The sequence below is a fragment of the Sabethes cyaneus genome, chromosome 2 (assembly GCF_943734655.1).
Source record: "Sabethes cyaneus chromosome 2, idSabCyanKW18_F2, whole genome shotgun sequence".
NCBI lineage: Eukaryota > Metazoa > Arthropoda > Insecta > Diptera > Culicidae > Sabethes > Sabethes cyaneus.
Window position 1 is genome coordinate 134,910,618 of NC_071354.1, and position 27,513 is coordinate 134,938,130.

Below are 27,513 nucleotides of genomic sequence, written 5' to 3' on the forward strand. Positions count from 1 at the left end.
TTTTTTGATTGGACGTTTAATTTGAGAGTTATGATCAATTGAATACAACACATTAAAATTTACAATAATTTATAACGATTTCATCTAAGATGATTTATCTAGTTTGAATTATTTTGGCATCAAATTAGAGATTTTAATGCTACAAATATATCTGCAAAATTTCAGAAGTATCGGTTTTGCTGATCAAAAGATATTAACCCTCCAACACTCGCGCCGACTTTTGTAATTCGGTTACTCGTGCGCACAATGGTCCAAAGCCAAAAAGACATGCGCATTAGAATTTTGACTGGGAAAACTTGGTTTTAGGTTTATGGAACCTTCGGAAGAATTTCTTGAAATTGAAAGTTCTATCGTCTGGTGCAATTTAAATTTTGATTAATCCCCCTATAAGTGAAATAAAAAAATTATTTTTCTTCAGTTTCAATATAACACATTGATGTGTTCTGCAAAGTTTTAGAACATATTATTACAAGAAATTTTGTTGAATACAGTAACCTTCTATCTGTTAAGCGAAGAGAGAAAAATCTTATTCATTGTATATGAATTTGTAAGATCAGTTTTTTCTATTTTAGCTCTTTTTGTAATTGTTGCATTCCTTTTTCATGTATTACAAAATTGTATAAATAGTAAAAATACACAACTTTGATTAATATAGTATACCTCTATGTTTGTTTGTTTAGGTACTGTAGAACTTTGATTAAAAAAAAGCCTTAATTTTGACCCCGAATGACTCGACTACCAACAGATACATTTTAAACATTTTATATTTGCTAATTGTGTTGCTGCATACAGACACCATTTTTACATATGAAGAAACGAGAGAAACTTCCAGGGCCAATCGCGGTACAACTCACATGCTGATTGCTTCGTTTCTGTGATGTCAGTTTATGCTGATCTATTTGCCCAACAATTTAAAGTATTAATGCATAATTATGACATTTTGCTCATAACAAGGTAATTGAAGAGTATACGTTAGTTAAGCAGAGATTTGTAACTTTATAACAATATGGCATTCAAAAACCTACACGTGTTGTACAAAATGCAACAGCATGAGTAATCGAAGGTTAATAGAAATTGATGAAATTTATTCAACTTTATTGATGTCAATCAAAAATAATGGCGTTACAGAAATTTATGCGTAGTTCAAAAACCTATGAACTAGACTTTTACTACGCAATGTATATGTTAAAGAATAATATTTCCTCTTATAACTTGCTTTTACTTGCACTTACTCAAATTAGAAACAACCAGCTTACCCTTACCCAGTAATTTCATGAAAAAAGGATCTATCAAAATTTATAGATGCTGCTATTTTGTTCAAATTTTGTAAACTTATTAAATTTCCAAAAATTTAATGAAAACCAACGCACCACGCAACGTCAACCAATAGATGAATTATGTTTCGAAGACGTGTCGATTTCTATCTCAAAGAGCAAGTAAGACCGTATAACAAAGGTTCCTTTCACCACCAGGTGGATTAAATCGGGTTTTTGAACTATATATTATTGTTTAAGCTATTAGTTTTTACAATTTTTAGGGTTATTTTGAAATAATGAACATCTTCATGACGCCGATTTTGGATTGGAAGATTAGCCCTGGTATCGTTACCAGCTATGTCTTATATCGAGGTAAAAATAGTCTTATATCGAATTGTATTATATCGAGATGTTTTTATAACGAGGTTGTCTTATATCGAGGTATCCCTATAGATATGAAAATAGACGGAATTTTCAATCATACCCAGTAATAATGTATCCTTATAGGGGTCAGTCTTGGCGTAGTGGATAGCATTCACGCCTCTCACGCCGAGGACCCGGGTTCAAATCCCAACCTCGCAGAAGTCACGAATGACCCAAAACTGGTTAAAGTGATTATAATCAAAGCAAAAAAATGTATCCTTTATACAAACAATAGACAGTACGTCCTCTAAATTATTCTTTATAACCAAAAAATATAGTTTAAATTAAATTCATCTATGTGCCTCAGTATTCAATATCATCCCATCTATTAGGAAACAGTGAGATAAAAAGACACCTTCAGATTTGTGGATGTAACTAATTTAGCATAAAACCAAAACGACCGAAACTTTTTTCCTGACAACTAGAAGGAACTACCTTTCAAATGGATTAAAGAGCTCGTTGATATCTAGCACAATTTTTGGTAAAAAGTGTCGCAATGTAGACGTCTTTTCCCTACACGAACCGTTCCACCACTATTGGCGAATAAATTATTGATGTAAGAAAAAAGTTTTTCGCTTTAAAAAATTTCGTGTTTTCAATGATTCCAACCGTCATTATTAGAAATATTAAGAACATTTCAATCATATCGTGTGCTAATGCATATGTATTTATTCTAACATCACTGTATTCTGACCACACATTTGAAATTTTATTGCTAAAACCCGTCACTGCTGATACGCTTACCCTAATCTATACCTATAAAGAAGGATTTCTGTCTGTCTGTCTATCCGTATGTTCCTTATAGAATCGAAAACTACTGAACCAATCGGCATGAAAATATGCATGTAGAGGTTTTTTGGGGCCAGGAAAGGTTTTACTGATGGTTAGACACCCCTCCCCCCACTAAGAGGGGGGGGGCTCCAATACAAATGAAACACAAATTTCTGCATAACTCGACAACTAATCAAGCAAATAGAACAAAATTTGGCATGTGGGTGTTTTCGGTGACAAGAATTTATTCTATGGTAAATTGAGACCCCTCCCCTCTTTATAAGGGGAATTATAACTCCTCTCCTCTTTAAAAGGGGGGGCTTCCATACAAATTTCCTCATAACTCGAGAACTAATCAAGCAAATAGAACCAAATTTGGCATGTGAAGGTTTTCGAGGGCAAGAATATTTTCTATAGAAAATTAGGACCCCTCCCCATTTTAAGAGGGGGGGCTCCTGTACCAAAGAAACACAATTTTCCTCATAACTCGAGAAGTAATTAAGCAAATGGAACCAAATTTGGCATGTGGGTGTTTTTGGAGACAAAATTTTTTTCTATGATGAATTGGGACCCCTCCCCGTTTTAGGAGGGGGGGATCCTATACACATGAAATACAAATTTCCTCATAACAGAAGAACTAATCAAGCAAATGGAACAAAATTTGGCATGCGAAAGTTTTCGAGGGCAAGAATATTTTCTATGTTGAATAAGGTCCCCTCCCCACTTTAAGAGGGGGGGGGGGGGCTCCTATACAAACGAACTACAAATTTCCTCCTAACTTGAGAACTAAACAAGCAAATGGAACAAAATTTGGCACGTGGGTGTTTTCGGAGACAAAATATTTTTCTATGATGAATTGGGACCCCTCCCCACTTTAGGAAGGGGAGCTCCTATACAAATGAAATGCAAATTTCCTCATAACTCGAGAATTAATCAAGCAAATGGAACCAAATTTGGCATGTGAAAGTTTTCTAGGGCATGAATATTTTCTATGGTGAATCAGAACCCCTCCCCACTTTAAGAGGGGGGGCTCCTATACAAACGAAATACAAATTTCCTCATAACTCGAGAAATAATCAAGCAAATGGAACCAAATTTGACACTTGGGTGTTTTTGGAGACAAAATTTTTTTCTATGATGAACTGGGACCCCTCCTCACTTTAGGAGGGGGGGCTCCTATACAAATGAAATACAAATTTTCTCATAACTCGAGAGCTAATCAAGCAAATGAAACCAAATTTGGCATGTGAAAGTTTTTGAGGGCAAGAATATTTTCTATGGTGAATTAGGACCCCTCCCAACTTTAAGAGGGGGGGCTCCTATACAAACGAAATACAAATTTCCTCATAACTCGAGAATTAATCAAGCAAATAGAACCAAATTTGGCATGTGGAGGTTTCTGGAGGCAAAAATATTTTCTATGGTGAATTAGGACCCCTCCCAACTTTAAGAGGGGGTGCTTCTAAACAAATGAAATACAAATGGAACCATATTTGGCATATGGGTGTTTTTGGAGGCAACCATTTTTTCTATGATGAATTAGGACCCCTTACCTTTTTAAGAGGGGGGGCTCTCATACAAACGAAATACAAATTTCCTCATAACTCTAGAACTAATCAAGCAAATGGAACCAAATTTGACATGTAAGTGGTTTTGGACGCAAGATTTTTTTCTATGGTGAATTAGACCCCTCTCTTCTTTAGAAAGCGAGTTATGGCCCATCTCCCCTTTAAGAGGGTGGGCTTCCATACAAATGAAATGCAAATTTCCTCTTATCTCGAGAACTAATCAATCAAATGGAACCAAATTTGGCATGTGGGAGTTTTAGATGGCAGAAATTTTTTCTATGGTAAATTACGACCCCTTCCCCTTTTAAGAGGGAAGCTCCCATACAAATGAAATTCAAATTTCCTTATAACTTGAGAACTAATCAAGCAAATGGAACCAAATTTGGCATGTGGGAGATTTTGGAGTCTTGAATTTATTTTACGATAGTTAGAGACCTCTCACCCCTGTGGTAGGGGGATACGGACTCTCATACAAATAAAACAGAAATTTTTGCGAAACTCAAAAACTAATCGAACTCGAGAAATTCGAGACTCTTCCATAAAACATTAGTCAATTAAGACCACAAAAACTATCTATAGTAACACTAGATCATTCAGGACGAGACGGTCGCGAGTGTTGCCGGTGACCCGCCGTCGGAAGCGCCGCCAACTGGGGGCTTGCAAAACTCGAGATTGTGACAAAGATCATCCGAGATTCATGATTTATGTACAACACAGGTTAATTTGTGGCAATACGAAGTTTGTCGGGTTAGCTAGTGTGTTATAAAACTGATATCCACCTTTTCGCTTGCTTAACGGCGGCTAGTGGTACACTTTTCGACAATGTTTATTTGCTTTTGGAAACTCCGCTCACGTACGCTTGAAAGTTCTACAACAACAATCAAGGCTGGAAATATCAACTTGACGTGAATAAAGTTACCAAAGGCATACCAACGTTTTCCAAAAGTTGTACCCACTAGCCACTATTAAGCGCACGAAAAGGTGGATAGATTAAAGAGCCGACAAGGCACTCTTTTGAGAGCCCGCTAAATTTTGAATCATAACGGAGAGTGCCGTAGTGATGGTACTCTCCATTTTGATTCAAAATTTAGCGGTTTTTGAGTGCCTTGTCGCCTTTGTAACCTATCCAGCTTTTCGCGCGTTTAATGGCGGCTCGTGGGTACACTTTTAAAAAAAGTTTATTTGCTTTTGGCAACTCCGCTAACATACACATGATAGTCCCACAACAACAATCAAGGGCGGAAATATTAATTTGACGTTATTGCTGATTGCAAGGAAAATTGTATCATCCAAAGTGCGAAATCGCTCATCAATTTAATGGAGGATCACACTTTTATGATTGATTGCGCATTTATTGATTGGACAATCTTCCTTGCAACCAGCAATAATAAAGTTGCTAAAGGCTAGCTAATCCACCTTTTCGCGTGCGTAATGGCGGCTAGTGGGTACAATTTTCGAAAAATATTAGCATGCCTTTGGCAATTTTATTCAGGTCAAATTGATATTTCCACCCTTGATTGTTGTTGCCGAAATATTAAGCGTACGTCAACGGAGTTGCCAAAAGCAAATAAATATTTTTGAAAATTGTACCCACTGACCGTCACTAGGCGCGCGAAAAAGTGAATACTTTCCGAACGTTGTACCCACTAGCCACCATTACGCACGCGAAAAGGTGGATATAACCTTTTTCCTTCAGATCGGGATATGTTTCGAATTGCTCTAAATCTGTGCCGCGAAACAAGATTAATGTGTGTATAACGTAAAACATTAAATGATGCAGAATAACTTGCACATCACACCTTTTACTACAGAACTGACTGTACTTTCCCCCAATCTGTCCGTAATTGGTTTTTATCAAAAACAAGAGCATATGCGCTTGGCTACAACTATATTATTTTATTTTTCCCAAACTTCTTGTGGGAATCTACCGTTGAATATAATATGGGAGGAAACGCTTCACACAAATAACTTGGCATCACGAATTTAAATAATGGCAGCGGTCATTACTTTCTACATAGATTCACAGATGACCATCATTGAAATGAATACATTAAACCAATAGTATTGTTGCGGTCTTTGTGACAGTGAAATAAATTTATCGTTCATGAAATATTTGATGAAACAATTTGATAAATATGTTCAATCTGCAACATGTATACTGGATAGGCTATAGCCTATGATAACCTATGACAGCTTATTGGTGTCATGAATTAGAAAGAGCACGAATGTTGATAAGGAAAAATTAGAATCTATCCCATTTTTAGCAAGCCTGTATAACCCAACAACTGTAGCGGTTTCATGAATAATTTAAAAGCCTATTACAAATTATCTGATATTTACGCTAGTTGACGTACTGTGAGAACTTGTTCATGATAGGTACTTACTGAGTTTGCATTGTGTGCTGCGAATAAATTATCTTTATATGTTTGATACGATCACTTTCTGTAAACATGAATGTGACTGATATTTTCACTTTTTCTATTTTCACTTGGTGTTTGCACATGGTCATTGGACTCTGAATAGCACGTTGATCAGATTCATGTGACATATATATTATTCAAATCGTCGTGAATTTCAATTTTAATTGCCTTAGCCTGCCCAGATAAACACATATGAGGTACAACAGAACACGGAAGGCAGTGTACTTGAACATAGTTAATAATATAACGAAAGCTAGAAGACAATTATAAAATTATCTCAAATTATGCGGGACTTAAGATACCTTTTGTCTAATATGACGTAGGTAAGCCTAGTTAACCAAAGCGTTGTCATATTGCAGTAGCCATAAATCGAAACGAGAGGCAACATTTTCATTTCAGAGTAGCTACTTGCTAAGTTGTACCTACTAGGTTGTAGTAAAGTGTTATTGATTTGAGTAAGTATAAGTAAAAGTAAGTTGTAGGGAGGAATATCAATCTTTAACATATACATTTAACATATACTATACTGGAAAACAAAAAGTTAATGAAAATGGAAGAAGAAATCTATCTGGATTATTGACAACAACCTTTAGCCTGAAAACACGAATATGAATCGGAACATGAAATGTATTGACCCTTGCCTAACGGGGCAAGCTGGCTCAACTTGCAAGGAAAGCTGGCCGCCTGAAGCTTGAAATCCTGGGATTGAGCGAGGTGCGCTGGTCGGGTACTGGTGAACACAAGACATCATTCGGGCAAGTCTTGCTCTACTCTGGCATACTAGGCGAAAATGCTACTCGAGAAAGAGGAGTTGAATTCCTACTGAGCCCTGGGCCGATAGGAACCGATAAATGATAGAATAATCGTTGCCAGAATCAGAAACCTTACAGTAATCCAGTGCTACGCGCCAACAGATGCTGCCAACCTGCAGGAGAAAGAGAGCTTCAGCCAGCTGAACAGGGTGGTTGAGAAAATCCCGAAGGGGGCCATCCAAATCCACATGAGCGACTTCAATGCAAAGATTGGCTCATACAATGCGGACCTTGAACGCGTTATGGGACGCCATGGCCTAGGAGAGTTAAGTGAAAACAGGGAGCTGTTTACAAAATTCTGTGGTAATAACAACATGGTCATTGGTGGATCGCTCATTCCCCATAGACCAGTACATAAAGTCACGTGGGTTTCCCGCGACGGCCGAACAGAAAACCAAATCGACCACATCTGCATTAGCGGAAAATGGTGAAGGAACCTTCTTGATGTACGAAATAAACGCAGCGCTGATATTGCATCCGACCATCATCATGTTAATGCTGCGCGTCGCACGCACGTGTCCAACGACGGGAGTCGAAGAGTAATGGTCCGGTATCAAGAACGCCTTCATCACGACCAGTGATAATACCCTCGACAAAGCGCGCAGCGTGCGGAGGGAGTGGATATCGGATGAAATTTGGAGGAAGATCGACGAGCGGAAAGAGGCGAAAGCCGGAATTGAGCGAGCGCGAACAAGATCGGCTAAGATAGCTGGCCGTCAACGCTACGCCGAACTGGAGAGGCTGTTAAACGAGTTTGTAGGGCGGGACAAGAGAGCATGGACTAACTCCCTAGCCGAACAAAGGGAAACCGCCGCCGCCAATGGTAATATCCGTTTGTTATACGATATTTCTCGCCCCCTTAGTGGTGCCAGGATGAATACAAAGATGCCGTTAAAGGACAGAGCTGGTCAGCTACTAGCTTAAGCGATGAACTGAACATTTTGAACATCTTTTCCGTGTTTCAAATGTCAGAGACCAACAAAACCAGCAGCGTATGAGGCCTACAGTTTGTCGAACTAATCGCGTCAACTCGGAGGCGCCATCGCTGGATGAAATTGAAGCAGCCATCAAGAGTATGAAATCCAATAAAGCGCCAGGGATAGACTGTATTTCAGCCGAGATGTTCAAAGCTGACCCATCTTTGTCAGCCCAGATGATGCATCAGTTTTTCAGCAATATATTGGAAACCGCAACTTTTCCGGTGGACTGGATGCATATTGGTCAAAGTTCCTAAGAAAGGAGACCTAACTGAATGCGGTAACTGGCATGGCATCACGTTGCTCTATATTACTCTCAAAATACTCTGTAAAGTAATCCTTAATTGGATCCAGGAGAAGATTGACGCTACTCTCCGGCGGCAGCAAGCTGGATTCCGTGCTGGTCGATCATGTGTATACTATATCACAATGCCCCGCATTATATTGAAGCAGGTCAACGGATTCCAGAACTCTGTTCTGATGGTGTTCGTTGACTTCGAAAATGCGTTCGACCATTTCAGCCATGAAAACATCTGGGAAGCACTAAGGCATAGCTCCAGATAAGCTAGTCCATCTCATCGAGACTCAGTACGAGGCGTTCTCGTGCAAGTTTTGCATAACGGCGTTTTGTCTGATCTATAAGGGTTACTGCTGGCGTGAGACCGGGCTGCATTTTATCACCACTTCTCTTTCTCATCGTTATGGATGAGTTATTAGTTGGAGCAATTGACAGTAGACCAAATCGAGGATTGCCTTGGAATCTTCTAACGATTTAGCAGCTAAATGACCTCGAACCTAGACGACGACATTGTCTTGCTCGCACATATATAATTTTACTTGTAAACTAGGAATCACGTATTGCCTTCACCTTTAAATATCAATAATATTCAATAATGAGCTTAAAGCGGAACTTTGATAAATGTACCTTTATAGGTTAAATTTGATAGCGACTGATATTTGATAGCCAATTCACTCGATCTCAACCAATTCTACAGTAATTAATAATGATAATATTATGTACATAAGAAAATTTCAGTTACTTACTAGCATTAACACAACTTAATTATAACGGAGTAAATAATTGTTTAATGGTAAATTTTATATACTAAACTTTAAGAAATAGAGCCAATTGCTTTACTAATGATTTTCTATCGACTGCTACAATGCGCCTTTTGCTAGGTCACCTTCGAATGTTAATCATATTCTAAACAATTCCTGCAGTGCGTGTAGGAACGACGATAAGCTTATCTAGACGGAAGACCTGTCTGCAAATGACGTGACACAAATTTCTTCATAACTCAAGAACTAATTTAGCTAATGGAACCAAAGTTAGCATGTGGAGGTTTTTGGAGGCAGGAATTATTTCTATGGTGAATTAGGACCTTTGCCTTCGTTAAGAAGGGGGGATCCCATACAAATGAAATACAAATTTCCTCGTAACTCGAGAACTAATCAAGCAAATGGAATCAAATTTGGAATGTGGGGATTTTGGAGGCATGAATTTATTTTATGATGGTTTGAGACCCCTCTTCTCTGTAGTAGGAGGATAAGGACTCTCAAACAAATAAAACAGAAATTTTTGCGTATGTGCCATATTTTTTGCTATGTAACAAGCAGCAAGCAGTGAAAGTAAACTAGTAAAACCTTCTCTGAGCAAAAGACAATGAATCGACGCCGCTAACTTACGTGCCAGTTGCCATTTATGTCAAAATAGAAGGTCATTCGAATGGCACGTCATTTTTGCGATGAACGTGCTTTGGCTTTAATGTTATTTGTAGCCAATGGCCCTTTTAAAGGCCTCAAGCGAGTTAAAGTGAGATCATTGAAACATGTCAAGCTACGCATAATCATATTTAATGCAATAATCTGTGGGCTGGTCATTCATTACTATTTCAACCTTGCACACAAGCGATTTTTAAAAGACATCTCTATGTCTCAATTGTTGCAGGCGTTGTACTTATGAACCCCAGTGCACGTATTTACAAAGCCACCATTGCATTCAATGAAGAATTGAATCTGAATATTTCGCTCTTCTCTTTTAAACATTCAATTAAACAATGGCACTCACAGATTCTTATAAACATATATATACCAGAAATGCAGTTTACATTAGTCTTTGATCTAATGATCGGATATAGTCCTATGTCACCCTTTCGTACAACTCTTAGGGTTGTATACCTTGTAGTTTTTTAATCTTTATTTTCTTGCAGATAACTTAGAACGAACTACATAGGGTACGGGCGGGTATTTCCAGCCCATTAAGCGGTAGCCTGAACAATATTCAGGAATTAAGTTGAAACTACATTTATTGGAGACAAGATTTTTAAACCAGTTGATAGAGTATTATTTACTGAATATCTGTGTGTATTTTGGTTTTAATGAAACGCTACTGAATTTGAGTTATAGTCGCGAGAAATGATGAAGTCGCTGCGGCTAAATTGAGCCCATTTTATATAGTGGTGTCTGTGTTTTTTAAATTCGACCGGCCGAACTAGCCTGCACAGAGATTAGATGCTTTGCAAAAACAGATCAAAAGAGACCGATGGATAACGTTTCGGTACTGTCTACATTCCGGGTTCATTGAAGATAATTAGTTTTGCAGTGACAACAGCTTGCTGCTGGCGCTAGTGTATCATTGAATCGTTCATATACATTAGCGCCAGAAGCAAGTGGTTGTCACTCAAATACTAGCTATGTCAACACGATAGAAGCTTTTCAGGCGTTTCTGGCCTCACATATCGGTAGTAGTGTAAATAACGCACCATATGCTGGAATTACAAACAAAATGCTGCTAATGGCTAGTGAATGAAATTTGATTTATATTTTCATATCAGAGGGGAATTTTTGTGTTCTTCCATGATAAAAAGAAATAGAATTGTTCTGTGATAGTGATCATAATTGTGTGTTTTCCAAACCATCATCAAGAGCGGATACGCGTAAGCAATTGCTGCTGGTTTTTTCAGCCTGATTACGTGCCAGTGGATAAACAGTGGTTTTATTTATTTATTTATTTATTTATTTATGTATATTTATATCATCTGACACACGGTCTACATGAACAAAACTTAACAATTAACATAGATCAGTCGAAATTAATAAAAATTATAAACACGATTCTTAAAACAGTTACTAGTAATACAAAAGTCAAAAAAATGATACACGTCATTAAATATATTACAAATTGCTCTAATTGGCTCATTTTGACCGTAAGTCGTCCTGTGGAATGCCAGGCGAAGAAAGTTATTAGACCGTAGAGACCTCGAAGCTGCGTTTATATTTACTTGCATCAGAATATTCGGTGCGTCTATTTCTCCATAAAGTAATTTTGCATAGGGGCTCTGTAGCCGCAAGGTTACCGAGTCTGCTTTGACAAGCGAATGGTCATGGGTTCGAATCTTAGTAGAATCAGGCCATTCGATGTCAAAGTGACTTTAGCATGGGTTTATTCTCAGGCCCCTCATCGCCCTTCCTTCATGCTGAGTTCTATATTATCCCGATATGGCCTATTGACAGTGCAAAAATGAGACCCTTATAGTAAAAATGCACTGGTTTGCTACGCCAGGGATGACTATAATTGGGGACTGTGCACTGTCATGTGGAACGAGGTGGGTAAAGTAGAGTAAAGTATTGAAAGAAGGGTACCCAATTACACACAAGCACGCATAAAAAAAATTCAATAAGCATATCGCTCACTCAATAGCGACTATAGCCAAAATAAATGCAGTGCGGGTTATACAACAAACACCCGGGCGATATCACAATAGATCTAACCATAATGGTCGCAGTGATGAGTCCATACAGGAAAAAAAAAAAATTTTGCAATAAATACGGCACGCATGCAGTCTCTTCTTCTCCACAAGGTATCCATACTTAATAGTTTACAACGACTTTCATACGATGGGAGTTCAAGCGGGTTCGTCCACGGAAGGAACCGCAATGCAGACCTGATGAACCTTCTTTGCACAGCTTCAATCCTCATGGACCACGCTGCGATATAAGGGCTCCAAACCACTGCAGCTGTTTCAAGGGTAGACCGCACTAATGAGTAGTAGAGAGATCTCAAACAGTAAGGGTCATGGAAATCCTTTCCTATCCGCATAATGAATCCCATTATGCGCTTGTTCGCTTTGTTTGTTCGCTTTTGCGATAATGTGGTTATAGTGGCACTGGAAACTCAGTTCGGCGTCCAACAAAACTCCAAGGTCCTTTACCACTGTTTTTCGCTGAATTGGCTGGCAATTAATAGTGTAGCAGTAGTCCAAAGGTGATTTTTTTCTGGTAAACGTAATCACTATACACTTTGTTACGCTGATAGTAAGTCTGTTGCACGAACACCATTCAAAAAACAAATCAACCAACTATTGAAGTCGCTTGCAGTCGTCCTTCGACCGTACCACGAAAAAGATTTTCAAATCGTCTGCATACATAATCCGACATCCGGGCGGTAGCGCTAAGCAGACGTCATTGAAGAAAAGCGAGAATAACAGTGGTCCCAAATTGCTACCTTGCGGCACACCAGAGCTTATCAGGAACCCCTGAGATCTGAAGTTTCCCAGCTTTACCGATAGAAAGCGGTTGGAGAGAAACGATGCAAGCCAACGCGTGAATGAAACGGAGGCTCCTAGACGTTTCAACTTCGCTAAAAGTAGACGATGGTTGACGTGATCAAACGCAGCTTTAATATCGGTGTAGACAGTATCCACCTGGGCTCCGTTTTCGATATGCTGGATACAGAATGAAGTGAATTCGACCAAGTTTGTATTGATGGAGCGACCAGGATAGAACCCATGCTGATCAGGTGAAATATAGCATGTAACGTTACGCTGTAATGCTTCACTAATGAGTAATTCAAACACTTTAGATCCTGCACATAGTGAAGTGATTCCACGGTAATTTGCAACATCACTTTTGCTTCCTTTTTTATACACAGGAAAAACGAAAGACTTTTTCCAAATTGCTAGGAACGTTTCCTCGCCTAGAGATCGATTGAATATTTTGCGGTGTGGATGCACGAGTGTGCCTGCACATTTTTTTAATACGAGTGCGGGAATACCATCCGGCCCGGGAAACGGAATTTATTTGCTCCATATTTAGCACTGCCATTCCATCCACTAATGCTGAGCTAGCAGTAGTAAACGTCGAGTGTACAGGATCAGCATACAATTGTCCACTAAGAGAACATTTCCAAGACAGGCCCGGTTGATTGAAGTCGCCAAAGACAAGGTGAAAATTGTGAGGTTGTAGGTTTTCCGATACAGTTAATGCAGAATTGATATGCTTTTCAATTGCAGTAACGGAGCTTGAGATATCAGGAGGAAGGTAGACGACACCAAGGCAAAAAGTTCGACAGCCTCCGGCAATATTAACCCACATTTGTTCTAACTCACATTCCACTTCTAAAGATGTTCTTGAAGAGTTGATGCGGTTAGAGACGGCAATTAGTACACCACCACCTCTCTTTTTTCCAGTGCTGTCGGGATCTCGATCGTTGCGATAGACATTATAGCTGGTTCCAAATAGCTGAGATGAACAAATTTGCTCATTCAGCCAAGTTTCCGTGAGGATAACAACACCGTATTCCGTGTCGTAAACCGAGATAAAGAAGTCGTCAAATTTCGTGCGAAGACCTCTGATGTTTTGGTAGAATATACTCATTCCAGTGGTGTCAGCGTTCTGCAATACGGGGGTACATGAGTGCGGTGTAGCATCAAATGCTTCGGTAGAACATATACTAAGTGTTTTACCTGACAACGCAGGGTACGCATATGCTTTAGCATTCCTACAGTTTGGCGAGTGATCTCCAATTGGTCCTTCAGAAATCGTCGATGTTGATTGCTATGTCGAGTAGTCAATCCTCTCTCGGGCGCGTTTCAAACTCTTCATGTTTAGTGGGCAATCAGTGCTCCAAGCGGCATGGCAGATATCCACTTGATTTTCATCAAGAACGTTTCGTCGTCTATTCCATTGGTCACAATTAACGCACTTTACAAAATCGGCCGAACATTCCTTGGCTTCGTGGGGTCCAGCACACTTGGGACAGCATAGTGGTTTACTACAGGTAGATGCTTTATGGCCGTATTCTGAGCAGTTGTAACACCGGAAGGCTGTTATGGCTTCAACGACCTTACAGAATTCCCAATCGATGAGAACACGTTTCGCTTTTATCAGCATGTCAAAAGTACACGGATCAGCTTCCAGAATTACAGACACGGGGACAGAGGAATTATTCGCATTTTTCGTAAATCGCACAAGTTTTAAAACTGCAGAATCGGGTATTTTGTTCTGTTTTCGCAGTTTGTCGAGAAATTCAGCTTCATTCAGGCCATCACATAATCCCGAAATTTTCACACGCGGCTTTAATGCTTTTTGCATTTCAATCCTCTACTTATCAGCAAGTTTCTCGCTAGCAATACATCGCATTCTCTCCGCATCTTCAGAAGTGTTACATCTAACGATTACCTCACCATTATCATGACAACGTACATCTTTAACTGCAAACAAAGCAGGGTCCAGTGTCTGGCGAATATCTTCCTTGGTGTTTTTGATGTTTATTGAATAAAATTTAGCAAATTACTTACATTTTTCTGAAAATAGTTATAACACATTAAAGCCTTTGAGTGCTACATTCGTTTTAGTATTGTTATATAGCGGCAAAGTTTTTATTTGCGAAAGTTTAGCCAAAAAAGGTAATGTTTGCCGAAATTAGTAGCGTGCTGGGAATACCCTCCCGTACCCTATTAGGAATGAATAAATGAATAATGAAATTATAAAAGGCTACTTGGATGGGCAGCTCTTCTGCAGGAAGGCGTTGTTGTAAAAATAGATCGAAGAAATGGGATTTTTACGTATTTGTGACATTTACGTTATGATAGTTTAATTGCAAAAAAACTTGGGTACCAACCGAGAGAGTGCGGGTGGGAGTCCTACCTGCCATTGAACGACCCAATACATTTTTGGCCTGCATGTCGAAATTTCCCAGTTTCATCCACTTCATCATTCTTCACACTTCACACTTCACAAAATAAATCGACCAGTCTGTATTTTGTGTGCCCTATCAAAGGCTTTCGAAAAAGTAACAAAATCACAAATTTACCGTCGCTTCCCGAAAAAATTACATTAAATTTTGTAGTAGAAACGATGTCCCTACAACAGTGTTTATTGTGGGTATTGACACTTATGGTTAATTTATTGTAAAAGCGTCTCAAATTCAAATTTTATTCATATTTTTGTTTCTTATTTTATGAAATAGAAGTGTTCAGATTTTATCAAAAATTTACAGCCTTTTTAAATTATATTTTGTTTTTCTTTTTGCTTAAAAAACTACTATAAAAGAACGATATTTTTACTGTAAACTAGTTGACCCGACAAGCTTCGTATTGCCATAAAAATAAATCATGAATCTCGGATGATCTTTGACACAATCTCGAGTTTTGCAAGTTTCTGAGGAGTTCAACCTTAGATGATTCATTTTGTCAGTTACGTAACTATGAAAGCATCCCAGGTAACCAATAAGTATCACCAATGCTATTCAAATGTAGGCCAATAAGCATTTAAGTCGCCTTAAATGCTATTTTGGCAAAATATACAGCTACTTTACTGATAACCTTCTTATAGTGCTGACAATGCAGTTTAATATACAAATTTGCAATTTTTCCTCATAGTAAAGTAGAAAACAGCTCCCCTGTCCCCTCATTGCACAGCCAGAAAGCGGATAGTAATATTCGTCATGATTGTACAACATTTCGCCGAATATCATTTTGCGAAAAACCTTAAGCGGAATGTACAATTTCACAGAAAACTTTTTTGTGGAAAGTACCATTTCGCGATCCTCTCCTTACTCGCTGTCGCTCGTTCCAGGAAACCCAGGTAGACCTAGGAAAACAAATAAACCTAGACAGTAGTGATTTCTGCGGGGAGTTGCCTCCCCCCAGTGGGCGGCGCTTCCGACGGCGGGTCACCGGCAACACTCGCGGCCGTCTCGTCCTGAATGATCTAGTGTTACTATAGATAGTTTTTGTGGTCTTGTTATTGACTAATGTTTTATGGAAGAGTCTCGAATTTCTCGAGTTCGATTAGTTTTTGAGTTTCGCAAAAATTTCTGTTTTATTTGTAAGAGAGTCCATATCCCCCTACCACAGGGGTGAGAGGTCTCTAACTATCATAAAATAAATTCAGAACTCCAAAATTTCCAAAATCAATTCGTCATAGAAAAAAATTTTGTCTCCAAGAACACCCACATGCCAAATTTGGTTCCATTTGCTTGATTGGTTCTCGAGTTATGAGGAAATTTGTATTTCGTTTGTATAGGAGCCCCCCTATTAAAGTGGGGAGGGGTCCTAATTCACCATAGAAAATATTCTTGCCCTCGAAAACTTTCACATGCCAAATTTTGTTCCATTTGCTTGATTACTTCTCGAGTTATGAGGAAATTTCTATTTCATTTGTATGGAAGCTCCCCACCTCTTAAAGTGGAGAGGAGTCATAATTCCCCTTCTAAAGAGGGGAAGGGTCCCAATTTACCATAGAATAAATTCTTGTCACCAAAAACACTCACATGCCAAATTTTGTTCTATTTGCTTGATTAGTTCTCGAGTTATGCAGAAATTTGGGTTTCATTTGTATGGGAGCCTCCCCCCCCCCCTCTTAGTGGGGGGAGGGGCCTCTAACCATCACTAAAACCTTTCATGGCCCCAAAAACCTCTACATGCAAATTTTCACGCCGATTGGTTCAGTAGTTTTTGATTCTATAAGGAACATCCCGACAGATAGACAGACACCTGTGTTTTTACGTTGCACATAAAATCAATATATATTGAAATTGTCAGTGCCCCACCATTAAATTTCATGTATTTTTTTTCAATTTTTCAAAATTTTTCAAAAATTTTAAAAACAAACCCAATTTTTATTTAAAAATCACTTTGCCAGGTATCATAAATTACCAATAGTATAAGTGGTATAGTAACCTTTAGTTTAGTGTAGTAATGTATTCTTGAACTATATATAAGAGCAATTTTAATATTGAACTTTTCCAAAAAAAATTTGACCGCCACCCACATTTTTTAAAAATCTAAAGAAATCTTATTATTTATACATTTGATTGAACAATTTTTTGATGGAAAAAAATAAGCGGCGTCATCTTTGGAACACTGATATAAATGCTCTTGAAATTTTTTTCGATTTTTTTACTGTGATATTCGCTTCGGAAAATTTCCAAAGAACAATGGAAATGTGTCCTGCAGTGAGCATAACATCTGTGATTTTTTTCAGATTTTTATGATAATTGTTTTCGGAGTAAACTGCGAAAAATGAAATTCACTCTAGCCGCCATTACTGATTCAAGATGACGCTTTTTCTGAAATAGCGCCCTTCATTAAGTCGACTGTCAAACACCGTTCTTTAGGATATGGATAACACTCCTCTGGTGCATATTTTGCTGACGCTGTTCAGCTTTATTTTTGTTCAACTGATTTATCAGTACAGTGGGATTTCGATTCCTCGATATTCGCAACAAAAGCATCCGTTTTTGGCAACACAAAATATTTCACTTAAAAAAATATGCGAAAACTTATTTGCACCGGACGAATAGCTCTTGGCGGACTATTTAAACATAAAATGGTTGCAATCTTTGATAAATAATATTTAGTCAATTTCTAACACATTTACATTTAATTTTTTCATATCAAAAAAGGGTCTCGATTTTGGCAACATACGCGATTTGTTGTCAAATTCGAAATCCAACTATATTAGAAAGTATATTAATTGATTTTGGGCAGACGCATTCGTTGCCAAATTCGAAATCCAACTGTATTAGAAAGTATATTAATTGATTTTGGGCTTCATCTTATCCGATTGCAGTAAATTATGAGATTGTATCTTATTCTGCAAATATTGAAAAAACAATAATATTAATAAATTGATACACAAAAGTATAAATTAGTAAATTAGCAATTTTTTTAAGAAACGTTACTACTCTCTTTGAAAATCAGAAAGCTGTACCTTGTGCATAGATAATACCCATATGACAATATAACACAAAATTGTCCAAGAAGAATGAATGCTTGTTAAACACTATAGTTTATACTAAATATCAGACCATGAAGAAGAGCAATTACCAGCATACAAAAGCAAACATCTGGGCCTTAATCGACCTACAGTAATAATCCTACAAACACCATCGGCTAACCACCCAGGCAGTGTTGGTTTTCGTTTCACACTATTATGCAATGCAGAGGACAAAGTGCTGTTAATATCAAGCACAGATCTTCGTTATAGCACAGCGTAGATTTGGAAGTGCCATGAAACCCAGAAAGAATCATTATCATGTGAAAATCGCAGTTTCTTCCATAACGTCTAATGAGCACCTTGGCTAAAATGGCTCTCTTGCTTCATTATTTAATGTAGCAAAACAATTACCGTCTGCATGAATTTAGATGCTGAAAAATGAATATCTCTAGTTACGACTGTGAATTTGATTTTGCTTTCAACAGCCACTGGCGATTACAAATAACCATTATCAACAGTAACATCTTCACTGCTTGGTTTCAGTTGTTTAAATTAATTCGTTCAAGGAGAAAAGTTAACTTAAAAATATCCGACATTCTAAACTCTTCTCTTCTAAATTCTACACTATTTGCCAATTGCTCTGCTGTTAACTGGTACCGGTTCCATGTTCAGGAGTCTGACGTCCTACTCGCTGTTCATAAGAACGGCGGTAGAATAAAAGAGACGACAAATTCCGTCTGCCAAACCTTCTAATGCAGAACATAGGTACGGGTTGGCTGCCTAACCACGAAAGAAATAAAAACTAATTGGCACAATTTAATACATAAAAGTTTAATTAAAATGAAATGACAAGACAATAAATAAATAAAATCATCAGTTGGTTCACAGATGTTGGTAAGACTAGTTAGTTTGAATATTGCTAATTGCAAGGAAAATTGTCCAATCAATAAGTTTGCAATCGCTCATAAAAGTGCTATTTTAGCTTAAATCGTTTCTGTCTCTTCGGCGCACTTATTGCTTGGAATGTAACGTAAAAGTGCGTCGAACATACCGAAACGGTTTAATGTAAAATAGCACTTTTATGAGCGATTGTGCACTTTGGATGGAACAATTTTTCTTGCTATCTGCAATAGTATGTCGTCATCATAACGCACTGGAAGTTGATCCCTTGTGCACGATAGCTCAGCACTTTTTTCAAAATTATCGCCTAAAATAGACCGAAGATTAGTAAAATTTCGTACATTTTTATACTCGAAAATAGTTTATGGAGTTATAAATGAAACAATATTTCAAAATTTCGAGGTTTTTTATTTTCTTGGAACACTCTAAGGGGAAATTTTCGAATTCTTTCAAACATCGCTTATTTCAAAACAGTAGAACAATTTTTTGACGTAGGACTACGCCTTTGTTTACTATACTGGGACTGGGTAGCACTTTGTGAAAACTAAAATAGAAGTGTAACGTTTGAATGAAAGATTTCAAATGCTAATAACTACTAAAATACTGAACGAAACTGAACAATTTATATGTCGTTGGATAGATAAAATGACCAGCAATTTTTTAGGGGGTAAGAGAGCAATTTTAAGGGGAGTGTAAGAGGGGGGGCTCCTATACAAATGAAACTCAAATTTCCTCAAAACTCTAGAACTAATCAAGCAAATGGAACAACATTTGGAATGTAGAGGTTTCAGAAGGCAAGAATTTTTTCTATGGTAAATTAAGACCCGTCCCCAATTTAGGAGGGAGAAGGCCCATACAAATAATATTCAAATTTCCTCATAACTCGAAAACTATTCGAGCAAAAGGAACCAAAATTGACTTGTGAGGGTTTTTGGAGGTAAGATGTTTTTCTATGGTGTACTGAGATCCCTTCTTCTTCTAAGAAGGGGGGCTCCCATACAAGTGAAATACAAATTTCCTCATAACTCTAGAATTAATCAAGCATTGAAACCAAATTTGGCATGTGGGGGTTTTAGAAGGCACGAATTTTTTCAATGGTATAATGCGTGAGACCCATCCGTTTTTTAACAGGGGGCGGGATTTTTTCTATGGTAGATCAGAATCTTTGTTTTCTTTAAGAAGGCATGAATTTATTTTGAATTTATTTATCTTATGATGCTTTGAGACCTCTCACTCACCCCTGTGGTAGGAAGATAATTCACTACCATTTCAACCTTTATGATGCACACAAGTGATGTTTAAAAGAAATTTCTATGTCTCAAAGGTTGCAGGCATTGTACTTATGAACCCCCGTCCACGTATTTTCAAAGCCACCATTGCATTAAATGAAGAATTGAATCTAAATATTTCACTCTTCTCTTTTAAACATTCACTTAAACAATGGCACTCACAGATTCTTATAAACATACACATGCCAGAAATGCAGTTTACATTAGTCTTTGATCTGATGATCATAGTCCTACGTCACCCTTTCATACAACCTTTAGGGCTGTGTACCTTGTAGTTTTTTATGAAAGTGCTTACACTTCCTCAGCAATCCAGAAAAAAATATTAGGTATCTGGAAAAAAAATTTCCAGAATATTCTGCGGCGATGGAAAACTCAAAAGCAATGTTCTACCACAGAGAATAGACATCCAAGCAAGCAATATCCACTTGAATAAAACATATGTCAAAGTAGTTGGGAAACTATGGAGATGATGTCGCTAGTCGCGCATAAGATTCCACACTAAAATCAAAACTCAAATCAACTAATTTCTGGCGCTAGTGTAATGTTTATGGACCACTAGCTGACCCGGCAAACTTCGTACTGCCACAAATTGTAAATTTCGTATGTATTCAAAGTATAAGTTCAATTTTGCACTTTTTATCTTCAACTTTTATCTTCAAACTACGTCGTATCGTGTCAGTTTGAACACTAGATAACGTTAGATTAACTTCTTGTGCATAATGTAGCACTCAAAGTAGGTAGCTCAAGCATCATCTTTCTTGACTAATCAGGGGTTCAAATTTCTATCAGAACATGCTTCCTACCTGAGAAACACACATTTCGTGTTTTAGCTCCCTGGATAATTGTCATGTTTGGTTAAAATTTGTATTTCATTTGCATGAGTGGCCCTTTCCAGAGGGCGAGGGGTCTCGAACCAGCACAGAAGAAAATCATGCCCCCGAAAACCCCCACATGCCAAATTTGGTTTCATTTGCTTGATTAGTTCTCGAGTTATGCTATAATAAACCGTGTTAAAAGATTTGAGTGTACTTCGCAAACCTTCAAAGAATGTATTACTTAACATGAGACTGCACAACCCCGTTATTAAGGTAGCGACGTATCGAAGACGTTTAGAAGAAACTAGATGAATATTTTCCTTATGAGCCGAGTGGGTCATAAAAAATATGGCCAAAAAAATTTTTTTTATTGGTTAAGACTTTTTATGTTTTTGATACGTGTTGAAATGTTCTTCAACATCAAAGACTATTTACATACACATGTATTGTCATGATATAAAAAATGGTTATGTAAAAAGGGCTTGGCTGTGCTGCAAGTTGAGAAATTGAAATTTTTGCTAGGCGAAATTTTTTTGCCAACATTTTATGTATTTTTTATAATTGAAAACTGCTATATAAGCAAGTTAAACTTGTTTGCAATAAGTTTTGTGCATTTTAATGCTTTATATTGGGAAGGTCAAATAAACATTAGCGTCCCTACCGGTCTCTTTTGTCTTATTTTGCCCATAATTTTCGAAAAAAGTTGGTCTAAATTTAATGCTTGATGCTCCAAAAATACCATGGGTACAAATAAAATGGATTTGGTTTTCATTATTGTAAAAACAAAAACTGTCTCAACCTGCAGCAACAATTTTTTTTCGCGAATTTTAAAACACTCATAATTAAAACATTCTGATGAAGTTTTCTGGACCGAAAACAAAATTGGTTTCAACCTGCAGCTATCTCCCCTACATATATTTATATATAGTAGAAAGGTAAAGCCATCGTGAAATTTCCATCATTGAAAGAGGACAATCGGCAAAAAAGAAGACACAATATTTTTAAAATTTACTATGATTTGGAACATAGTTTATCCGAAAAAATCTTTGCTTCATAATGTAAGGTTCATGAGCTACGAATTTTTGTCTTTAGAAACATCGAATTTTTCGGCTTAAAACTTATTCTTCGACACTCTTAGTTCAAGAGTTATAAAGATTTAAATCAGCGATGCCCAAGTAAAACTGGAAAATAGATGTTTTTTTGGAAAATAGGACATATCGAGTTTGTAATAGTACTTTCGTTCAAAGTCTCTCAACTGCTCGTGACAAAATTTCATGATATTCTGGGACTCATTGGCTCAAACTTTAGGAAATTTTTGAAAAATACCCAGATACCCCCTTCTACTTCTTACGACTCCAATTAATGTTGCCCCACTGCACAAAACTCAACCTAGTACAACTCAATTTGAAACTTAGCCCTTGGTTTAAGCATGAACCTCGAAACATAAAACAGATGGTGTAATTAAGCTTTGAATAACGCAAAACTTATTGCGGAAATGTAGTAATGAATTTTGCATTATTTAAAGGGTCATAAAAGTGAACAAAATTTAGGCATTTTGTACCTTTTTTAAACACTACATGTACAACTATTTTTATCACTTTAAGCTTGCACCCAAAAAGTCCAAATTTATCTTAATTTAACATAAGATATTATAAAATTATGAATGTTAAATAATTATTAAATTTAAATATTTACTAGAAGTTTTCTCACCTGTGAGTTGTTCACCACAATGCTGTCTATTTTTTGCACGTCTAGCTGAAAACATGCAACATCCTCGGTAGCATACTCTGCCAGAAATATTACAATCAGCGAAGAAGCAATATAAAACATTGTGTCAATTGTATCCTATAAACGTTACCCGGTCAATTGGTAGAACCTTATCAAACTGTGCCGGTAGCTACGTTTATCCGTTGCACACAGTTGCAAATTTTAACACATTGAGCCCAACAGAAGATCTCTATGCACATATAAACGAGGTACCTTTCTTTAAAATTTTCATATTATCACTATTCTGCTTTTTTATTCTAGTGCATCACTGCATCAAGATCATTGCATTATTGCTACATTCTCCACGGAACAATTTCCAGTTAATAAGCTTCGTGTATGCTACCATGCTTTTAACAGCTATGTCATACGAAAGCTTTCCGCTAAAATCACTCTCAACTCGAAACATGAAAAATTATTTTCGTTGTGTCAATACATCCTAACAAAACAGAATGGTACAGAAAGTTAATTCAAATCCAAGCTAAATTTTACGTGATGAAGGGTCATTATTCTGTTTGATTTTCATAAGCCACAAAAATCACGCTGTCTGACGCGTGAAGTGCTTTGAAACACAATTATTATTGTTTAGAATCACTAGAGCTAAACGCGAGAGGTTAGCTGGTAAACCATTGCCCCGTCACAAGCGAAGAGTCGGAAAAGCGTTTGAACACCTCGGCGGATAGTCTCCAACTAAAATAAGCAATGGGAAATAATTCTGCATTCGCAGCACAACATTCACCAGCCGCCCACAGCTGCAAGGGTATGAATAAATATCAGACGAGCTGCATTTGAAGATAAATGAAATAGAGGAAAAAAGAAGATAAGCCAGTAAAGCGACCGCTATTGTTTCGCAGAATTATATTCTCAAATAAAATCTCACTGTCGTCTGCAAAACAACCATAAATACACATTTATATGTCGTTACAGATACAACCCTTTCTTTGAATTGTCCCATTTATATTTTTTAGGCTCAGGATATAATAATAACCTTTGTTATATAGTATAACAAAGGTAAAAATGTTTAATATTAATACATAAGTGCAAGAGCGCCGTTATCAGACCTATTAGGTGGCTTATTTGAATGGTTAGCTGTGAAGGCATCGTACGAAGTATGTTGTCGATATAAATATTTTTGCTAAAATGTGGTTTGAGATATTTTCATTCAAATTCAAAACTTTAAATGATATTATTATGTTATTATGTCAGGGTAAATGTAATATATTTCGTCCCCTAGAACCCAATTTCCAGTGAACATTGAGAGTTTAACTAGCTTAATTTGGATTTTTTCAAATTTATGTTACTAATTATGGTCAATCAACTTTTTGTCTACAAGAATTTATGATTTTTATCATTAATCGGTGACGTCTTATGATTGGAATTAGGTATTTAAAATCTTCAGAAATAATTTAATCTTCGCCCCTCATATTCATCCTTAAACCCCCCCTCCCCCCAATATGTATTATATTTTCGCCCTCAGGTGAAAGACGCGTTATTAGCCATTTTTACATAGAAATATTCAAATTTAATTATGTTGATTTCAAGACTTAAATATGAATCGCCTTTGCTTTTTTTCGCGATATTATTCGATTTTTGAGTCGCAATTGACTTAGTGCTACTATACATTTCCACGGATTGTCGTTGTCACAGCATCAGGTTGCATATTTTCTGGGTGATTTGTAATGGAATGACTCATATAATTTTGTGAAATTATCACTCGCAATAATACAATTATTTTGCATATTTCCTTGCATTTGCATTACTAACGTATAATATAGGCGATAAAGCATAAAATATCAACTGATTACTAATGTTTTACTATGATTTAAACAGTAGTTGCCACGGGAATGAAAGACTAAAACATCAAATTTTTGTATGCTATTTTTCTCCCCCTTTTAAAAATAATAAAATCTCTCTAAAATTCACCAGGTTTACTCATTAATACATTTCAAAATGTTTTTTGTGCTAATTCTAAAAATATGACAGTTAGAACGTATCATAAATAATATTATTTTATACTTTTTTCAGCATTTCCAGCAATAAGCTCAGTTTTCCACATCCGAAGAAAATAGTGTTGTTTTCAATGGAGGCATTTTAAAGTTCAAAATTTCATCATAAATAAATTACGAGCTTAAACGCAAATGATGTAAAATGAAAATAGATTTGATATTTTGAAAGGAGACATACATAGCATAGCATAGCATAGACAACCGTACACATTATGGATGGCTGATATGATGTACCCGTAAGTACACCATACACCTGGCCATGTCCTTACGATTGTAGAAATGGGTACGTTAGTTGACCACCTACTTTAAGAGGATGCGCAAAAACTCACGCAATCTTCATAGGTGTTCGTATACCCAGTATATACGATATGAATAAAATATTAAAAATAAAATAAATGAAACAGATATGGGAAAAATAGAACAATCTCACCATCAATCCTTCGAATGAAAAAAAATTGCGTCAGTTTCCATCATCTAATATCCAATAAGTAATTTAATTTTTCCTTACGATATCCATATGCCTTATTTAAGCTTGTTACGGTTTGAGTCTTAATTGTACAATAGGAGGTGCTTGAGCTAAAACGAAACAAATAATTAAAATGACATATTATACTTACCTGCTACCAAGGCCGTGTAGCTCAGCCGTCTGCATCTGGGAACCACGCGGCATCGCACCTCCTAGCTTAGCTACTCAATAGAGTATAACCGGGTATGGCAACGTGGAGGCGCTAGGTAGGAGCTTGGGCTGGCAAAAGTAATGTTGGGCGCTTTCTCGTTTGCCTTCCCCATTTCATACCCATGTTTTGAAAGAGGACATACATGTTTTTACTATGCCTAAAGGTTGAGATATATAGTAAAAGCAACTTTGACCTGGGGGGCGAAGATTAGGGAGGGGGCGAAGGCTAATGCATCTCCCCTATACATAATTATTAAAAAATTAAAATTTTTGAAACTCAAGTCTGAATTTTATTTCGTACCCATGAACTTCAGATTAGTCCTAAGACCAATTTTCTATATTGATCCTTTATATGTATCCTATATATCGTACACTGATGGTCATCAAGTTGTAAAGAACACATAATTTATCATATTGTATCTATTGACGAATATGAATGGAATTGAGATCATGTATTTTAAGTATTCAAATACTAAACACGGGTATGACGTGAACAGCTTTCGTATTCTGCTTGGGTTGCAGTAGCTTTTTAGCTTCGAATTTCTTCTGCTTTTGATAAAGCGCTTTCGCATGATGTAGTCTCTATCATTTATTATTTAACTTCTGCTCTCGCAAATTTTTTTGGTGAGCTTAAACTTGATTCATTTCTGTATTTTCAAAAGTATCTAAATGTTTGCAGGTTGCTATCAACGGAAATGAAAGAATTGGACATTTTGAGACGAATTAAAACAGCAGCGTATAGACGAATAAGAGAGGAATGAAACGCTAGTTTTTGATACCGTAATCCGGGGCAAATAGATTGACTGGTAAATAAACGCCCAATTTGCTTCGTGGTGCGGTGCCGTTTTAAGAATCAGTAGGAACGTTGCACTAGCCGGGTAGGTAGGCAAACGAGAAAGCGTCCAACATAGCTTTCGCCAGCCCAAGCTCCTACCTAGCGCCTCCACGCGACCATACCCGGTAATACTCTATTGAGTAGCTAAGCTAGGAGGTGCGATGTTGCGTGGTTCCCGACTGCCTGATCTCCAAACTGAGATTCTGGGCAAACGGTTGAGCCGCACGGCCTTGTTATCGGGTAAGACTAACATGTTATTTTAATTCAATATTTGTTTCGTTTTAGCCCATCAAGCATGTGTACAGTAAAAGTTTGACCGTAATAAGTTTAAATAATGCACATGGAACGAAGGAAAAATTAATTTAATTATTGGCTATTAGTTGCACTGATGGAAACTCAAATGACGCGAAAAGTAAGGAAATGTTATATTGACTCAATCAGCAATTTGGTAAGATCGTTTCAAGTCGAATTTTTTCACATGTTACTATATACGGGTCGACTCTTTTGGTAATAACATACCAAACGAGTTAAAAGTCCGAATGTAATAGTAAAATCCCTTTGATTCTAGTATTAACTTCTGGCGGGGCTTGCTGACTAGAAAATGATTTCGGAATGCGCTGCAAGTACTCAGTCATTCTTCATGGGTCTTTGGATAGTCAGTAGAGCTAACGCCATCTATAAGCCGAAACTAAGATAATTGCACGGACTAACCATCATTGCAGTTACCTTTTTGCCTTTCTACTATATAAATATATAATATAAAGGTATAGAAATCACTCGGAAAACCGGAAATGAAAAGAAGGTCCTGCGGACCGAATGTCATATACCATTCGACTCAGTTTCGAAAACTGAGCATTTTCTGCGTGTGTATATGTATGTGTTTGTGTGTGTGTGTGTGTGTGTGTGTGTGTGTGTGTGTGTGTGTGTGTGTGTGTGTGTGTGTGTGTGTGTGTGTGTGTGTGTGTGTGTGTGTGTGTGTGTGTGTGTGTGTGTGTGTGT

The 27,513-nt window shown here is 37.2% G+C and overlaps 1 protein-coding gene across 1 annotated transcript in view; it reads right to left on the reverse strand.

The window, feature by feature from the left end:
* The window catches only part of LOC128737195 (A disintegrin and metalloproteinase with thrombospondin motifs adt-1), a 61,081-nt gene extending 37,956 nt beyond the window's left edge, over positions 1-23,125 (reverse strand). Inside the window, exon 1 of the mRNA XM_053831785.1 lies at positions 22,944-23,125. Within this exon, the coding sequence (XP_053687760.1) occupies positions 22,944-23,063 (120 nt within the window). The 5' untranslated portion in view covers positions 23,064-23,125. The remainder of the gene's footprint in view (positions 1-22,943) is intronic.
* Positions 23,126-27,513: the final 4,388 nt, after the last annotated feature.